A 6,911-nucleotide genomic window follows, 5' to 3' on the forward strand; every position below is an offset into this window, starting at 1 on the left:
ACCTAACCCTTCCATTTGTGAGGTGAAAAAATGGGCAGATTTGTGGACAAACAGTATCTGTCCATTTTCTCACCCACAAATGTACACCCTAAGATGGCCCATTGGAGCTGAGTTTTGGTACACACGCCATCCATGATGGGGCCTTTCAAATGAATGCTTAGGATCACCAAAAAAATGTGGGCCCACCCTTGTTTCCTGCACTTGAGCGCAGATAAGCTATCTGAGCTCGAGCACAGGAGATGTTCACTCACTCACTCACACACACACACACTAGCATTTCTGGCCCATGCTATGCATGGGTGTAAAATGGTGGGTCCCACCCAATTGAAACGTAGGTGTAAATATAAGCCCACCTCATGCATAGGTTTGGGTTGAGAAAGTGGGCCCTACCATCAAACCATGAGGTGCAAAAACGCAGATCCCACCCCTTCAAAAATGGGAGGTGCAAAATGGTGGGCCCATCCTGCGCATGGGTTTGGATGGAGATAGTGATGCATGGAATCAAAACATGAGGTGCTTAGATGGTGAACCCCACGCTATCAAAACATGATGGGTAAAATAGTGCCCCCACTCAAGCTATGCATGGGGGTATAAAATGGTGCCCCCTCCCGTATGCATGTTAGAAAGATTGAAAAAATCCCGAACAAAATCGCTACACGTAGCGGAAGAATAAACTAGGATTCCTAGAGGCTAATTAATTTTATTGTGCTTTAATAAACACAAATATAAATACCTTTAGTTGGTGTAGAAAATAAATCGTCTGCTTGATCTACTCCTCGAAAATCCGTTAGCGATCTAATCGACGCGAAACCTCAAGTTGAATCGATGATTTCATTTTGTTGCGCAAAGGATCTTGTGTACATCTCTATGTTCACTTTATAAGCTGATCTAAATCAGATTATAATATGAGAATATGTGTTTAGATCAATGGAGCTTGTTTGGATGTTCATCTTTGACCTAGAAAAGACAAAACTAGTTGATGGAATTGAAGAAGAAGAAGAAGAAGAGAACTTTGGGGTGCCTCTACCAATTTCCAGCACATGGAATTATGGAAGAGCTCTTAAAAAACTCCAGCAATATATCTTATATTTATAGAGTTTTCAATTTCCATATGCACAGTCCAAAATTTCTAGAGAAATCTCAAAAACTAAGAAAACTAGCCACAATTGGAAGCTCCAATTGAGAAGCAATCAACCCCACAATTTGGAAACCCATATGGGGCGTCCAAGGGTGGCTTGCTTGCTGCCCAAGCAACCCTTGGTTGCCCCATATAGTTCCCAAGTTTCCAATTTTGTTTGTTCATTCTTTCTTTCGCTCTCTCTTTCCAATTTCATCACATGTGTTGCTTTAATTTGGAAAAACAAATCAAGCAATAATATTCTAAATATTATTTTAATTCCAAATTGATAATGGCAGGCGTGTGGGCATGGTTCACTTATCCAATTCAAATTCCCATTGCATTTTATATTTAATTCCCAATTAAATTAATGCAATCCAATCTTATCCAATATGATTAAAGCTCCAACATAATTTATGATATTTCCAAAATACCCATATGGTTAATATTTAACCATTTTGGTATTCCCAACGTATCCCATAATGCATATACACTATATACATTGTGTATATCATTTCAATGCATCCAATGCCACGAAACTAGTTCGTGTAAGCAACCAAATAAATGCGGGATTAAAGCTCCAACATAATTTATGATATTCCCAAAATACCCTTATGGTTAATACTTAACCATTTTGGTATTCCCAACGTATCCCATAATACATATGCACTATATACATTGTGTACATCCTTTCAATACATCCAATGCCACGAAACTAGTTAGTGTAAGCAACCAAATAAATGCGGGACCTCTATCCAATAGATTATATTAGGTCAATCGAGTAGTGAGTGGGATCGTAGGAGGGATTTAATGGTAGATCTTGCAGAACCCACAAGTGGGCCCCACTGCAATTATTGCTCCGTAGCTACTGCTACAATCGCATTGAGTCAGTGGGCTCCATCGAGACGTAACCCTGAAGATAACTGTCAAATCATCACACCCCTAATCACATCAAATGTGCAAGTCATTTCTCCAAGTCCACATCTACCGAGTTGAGTCCTACGGGGGGTGGACATCAACTACGCCCTGGACTCACTCATGGTGTACCTTTCAGTCAAGCAGTGTCAGCCCGCAAATGCATGTACTAAAACCATTTCAAAACTTATTTTGTGAAATCCTTTTGATAAACATTTTATCAAATCCACTCGGCCATGTATTTTTCTAGGCCTATTACTTTTGGTAGTGTAGATGTTATCCTATTAAATAGGTGGAGAATTCCATGTCGGGCATCACTATTGTCCTCGAAGGTTTGTCAAACACTCCAGTACTACCTTCTGGTGACTCCAAGAGAATCACGGTTAGATAGACCAAAAATGAGAGACTCGCCAACAGACCAATATGACCCCTCAGGTCAAAGGACATGTAAAGGCTCCTGTCTAGTGGAATAGCTCCACTGTCTCCTGTACACAAGCTATTCTAATGTGATCTTGTTCAGTATGCAATCTCATTGCCGTACCCATTCTATCTTGCTAGGGTCCAATACCCAAGTGATTGAGATAAGTCACTCCACATCTCGTGCATGTAGGCAAGATAGATGCTAGTTGTATACAGGAGGTGTACAACATCAATCCCAACTAGGAACTACTAAGGTCTGCAAAGAACCGGAATCTCATATCTCTTTGCTCCCTAGGATCTGTGAATCCATGAGCATGGGTTTCCCACTTTGCTACCTAAGGACAAATACGTGTCAATAATAAGTAACATATCGCACATATTTAACTTTTAGTACCCATAAATGTCATGACAGAGAAACTTTTATTTGAATAACATGCGAAATATACTGGGTTTTAGGGCACCTACTCTAACAATGCATAGGTTGGATGGAGGTGGTGGGAGATACCCATCAAACCCCGAGGTGTAAATGGTGGGCTAACCATAAAAATAAAATGTGTAAAATGGTTGGTCCCACTCAATATACGCATGGGTATAAAAATTATAAAATGAAGGCCCATCCATCTAAACATGTGTTCCAAACCATAAAAACAATGGTATGTAAAATGGTTGGGCCAACCCATGTATGAGTAGGCATAAATTGGTGGGTCCCGCCATATCAAGACAGTGTGAAACTATGGGCTCCGCACCATGTATGACGTGTAAAATGCATGGGTATAAAATGGTGGGTCCACCAATTTGAAACTTGTGTAAAACTGTGGGTCCATAGATGCTATCCATGAGCTGTAAATTCCTTGAACCAAACCCGTGTATAAATGAACTGCAAAATATGAAAGAAACAAATGAAGAAGGAAAGAGTCGTTTGAGAGACAGAAAGAGAGATTTGATTTTTTCTCTCTCGCAAGATTGGATTACAGAACCGAATTCGTAGGAGCATCTTGGCCAATTAGAGAGAGATTTGATTTTTCCTTTCCCCCAAGATTAGATCACATAACCGAATTCATAGGAGTATCTCCGCCAATTATTTCCACTTCAGATTATTTTATTAATGTTCCGAATTTTGAGGAAGTTGTTTTAGTCGGGGTGATTTTGAGGGATAAATTTGATGTTGGCATTGGAAAACCATTTTAGTAGTGGCGATTATATAGTGAGAAAAGGTTTTCTAGTAAAAAAAATTCTTGGAAAAAAGAGAATGACAACAGAAAGAAACATGATTAGTATATATTATAGATAGATAGATATAATTGAATGATTGAGTGTGTATGTATTTATGAAAAAATTGAGGATGAAGGGTTGAGGCCTTAGTGTTTTATTAGTGTTTTTATTAAGAGAGTCGGTGAAGAAGGAAGGAAGGGCGATCGATGTTCTAGGTTCAAGGCGCTAGGGTTTTTATTAAAAGAGTACGGGTTGTGCTTTCAGATAAAAAGAGTTAAGAAGGAAACACATTTAAAGAGAAAATATACAAGATCGCATTTTAATAGAGACAATGATGAGTCAGATTCGCTCGAAAAAACAGGATTCGTGCGAGACCCGGCTACGGCAAGAATCCTGGTGTATCCCACATGAATCCATGTTCAATTCGCGTGTGGAGACATGTCGACGCGATTCAGTATAGAGGGGGCAAAGAATCCATGCAACACAAGGTATGCTGTACGGGAAAAGGTACGTACCTAATTCGGGTCGCTTTAGTACTCTCTCTCTCTCTCTCTCTCTCTCTCTCTCTCTCTCTCTCTCTCTCTCTCTCTGTGTATGTATATAATTCCATCTATTTTTACAAGAACGCCATTCCATAGTACATATTACATATATATTTAATACGCAAAATAAAAAACTTCATGCATGCCATACATATTTAGTCAAAATGAAAATTCCAGTTCCAATCCAACCTAAAATATATAAATTTGAAGATCTCTGAATATCACTAAATTAAGTAGTAGCATATATTGCATGCTTAATCTTAAATGAAAGCAAACAGAAAACAATTATCCAGTTTAGAAATAAAAACATAAAAACATGATAAATGATCAAACTAATAAGGGATTTGCTAGCGTCCATCGTAGAAGGCATTTTGCGGATGGCCTGTTGCATGTGAGAGCAGCCACCTCGTGAATGAAGACAAAATCTGCTGAAAAGTGAACCTATGTGGCTGATCTCACATGCAACAGGCCATCCGCGAAATGCCTTCTACGTTAGACTCTAGCAAATCCAGACTAATAAACTATGTTGCAGCTCTCTTTCCCTCATTGTTTTTACCAATATAATCTGAAATCACATACATTTAACTTAACACAAATCTGCTACACAAAAAATGCAGTCTGACTCCACAACACTCAAAGCTATATTTATAAGGTGACAAACATATTTGAAGTTCATTGCTATTAATTATCTGGTTGAAGTTTAGCTTTTCTAGGGCACGGATGCAAAAATGTATTTGCAATTCAAGATCAAGAATGAGAAGAACCAGCAAACTGGCCTGTTTTCTCCATCTTCACCATTCAAAAAAAGGAAAAGAAAGAAAGTAACAAACCTTAAAACTCGATAAAATCCCATAAGAATAATCAAATCATACTATAGAATCTAATTCAAAAGTCCAGACCCAGACCAGGAACCAAAACAGAAAATTCAAGACTAAAAGGAGGCCCAAAGAAATCTGACCACAGATCGAACGAGCGAGCGATTTCCTCCGATTTTCGAAAACAGAGAAACGGTACAGATCAAGAGCACGACCACCGCGACTGATATCCGTCCCGCCAGTCGCCTTATTCCACCAGTCAGCTGTTTAAGCTGCCGATGACCCCCTCTCCTTCTCAAAGCATCTCCAGCTCTGCAACAAGAGAATAAAATAATAATAATAACAATATCAAGCAAGCAGTAGTGATAATAATATCAAGAAAGCAGAAATCATAGATGAAAACTAGGACTCGTAATCTGAAATTCGTAAGTCGTAAAATGAAGTGGGTGAGATAGATCAGGTGATTCTCGTTACCTCCTCATCTGATTGAATTCTTTGATCCAGAGCCTATGCAACTTCAGATTTCACAGAATGAAATAAAACCCTAGAAACACCTTGGCTGGGGTTTTTCTACCTGATGCTTTGCCTTTCTTTCGCGGAATCTTGAGAGCACATTAGTTGTCATAGTGGTGATGTTCGTTTCGGTGCCGTTCCAGTCACGAGCCGCGGATTCTTAACAGTTCAACTACCTGGTTGGAGTGCTTTCCCTTTAATCGGAACTGCCATTCCAGAGAATTGGAATAGGAATGGAATGAGATGCTGATTCCGATTCCTGTAATGTGGGAGTTCTTTTATGCTGTAGGGCCAGAAGGGATTTGCTCTCCAATTTCGCGGAAAACTATTTCACCGGTCAATGTTGCATAAGGCCGGGGTGGTTATTCGGTTAAAACCGAACCAAAAAAACTGAAATATTAAAACCGAATTTATTTCGGTTTCCCAAAATTCGAACCGAAACCGAAACCGAATTTATGAGAAACCGAACCAATTACAAATTCGGTTATTCGGTTGTGAGAGGAAAAGAGGGAAAAAAGTAAAATTTTGGCTTGGATCGGAGGGCTAGGATCATCCGATCGAAATGATTTTTTGAGCACAATCTAATTAAGTTGTGATCAATCAAATGGACGGTTTTGATCACCCCACGGAGTGCACATAAAGCAATTTTTTTTGGAAAAAAAATGGTTTCATCCATTATTTCGGTTAACCGAATTTTTTTTTTAGATAACCGAAACCGAAACCTAATAACCGAATTTCCAAAAACTCTAACCGAAACCGAACCGAAATGGAAAAAAAACCGAACCGAACCGACCAAATCAGTTCGGCTAGGTTCGGTTATTCAGTTATAACCGAATAATGCTCACCCCTACATAAGGGAATGGTCACGCACACGGGTTGAGTTTTTACCACGACTAGTTGCTGGACATGTGCGATGACGGGGCGACAAAAGACAAAAAGCAACATTGCAAATTGATGGTTAGTTAAAAGGAGGATTCAAACTACTAAAACTAGAGAAATTAAATAATTGATAACATTACAAATTGATTAAAAATTTCTATAAATAATTGATGGTGTTGAAACCCAATAATGAGAGAAGAGACACTTAATGAGAAGGACATGGGATCAAACCTGGAATTTTAAATACCTTTCAGGAAAATCGAGAAGAAAGGACCACTTTCCTATTCTTGTTCAAAGCATACTCATTTTTGCTACTAAAATCATAAACATCATGCTATGTGTATTTTCTTATGTTGTATGTGGGGTTAGTTAGTGCATAGTGGTGGGTATGTGTTTTAGTGTAATGGCCATTAGTTGTGGCTAATGTGTTTAGGGTAGTGGAGTTAGTTACTTATGATGTGTCTTGTTAGTGGGTAAGTGTGCTTGTGATGTGGCATT

General features: G+C 38.9%; 1 protein-coding gene across 2 annotated transcripts in view; it reads right to left on the reverse strand.

Annotated features, from left to right (window-relative positions):
• The window catches only part of LOC143860560 (O-fucosyltransferase 1-like), a 25,284-nt gene extending 19,572 nt beyond the window's left edge, over positions 1 to 5,712 (reverse strand). Inside the window, exons 1-2 of one of the 2 annotated variants that reach the window (XM_077371252.1) lie at positions 5,496 to 5,712; positions 5,165 to 5,333 (exon numbers count right to left, since the gene is read on the reverse strand). In XM_077371252.1, the coding sequence (XP_077227367.1) occupies positions 5,165 to 5,333; positions 5,496 to 5,503 (177 nt within the window). In that variant the 5' untranslated portion in view covers positions 5,504 to 5,712. The remainder of the gene's footprint in view (positions 1 to 5,164; positions 5,334 to 5,495) is intronic. The other variant, XM_077371253.1, reaches the window with a different exon arrangement.
• Positions 5,713 to 6,911: the final 1,199 nt, after the last annotated feature.

This window comes from Tasmannia lanceolata, unplaced genomic scaffold (genome assembly GCF_043159265.1).
Source record: "Tasmannia lanceolata isolate RefF3 unplaced genomic scaffold, GAP_Taslan_0.1 ptg000037l, whole genome shotgun sequence".
NCBI lineage: Eukaryota > Viridiplantae > Streptophyta > Magnoliopsida > Canellales > Winteraceae > Tasmannia > Tasmannia lanceolata.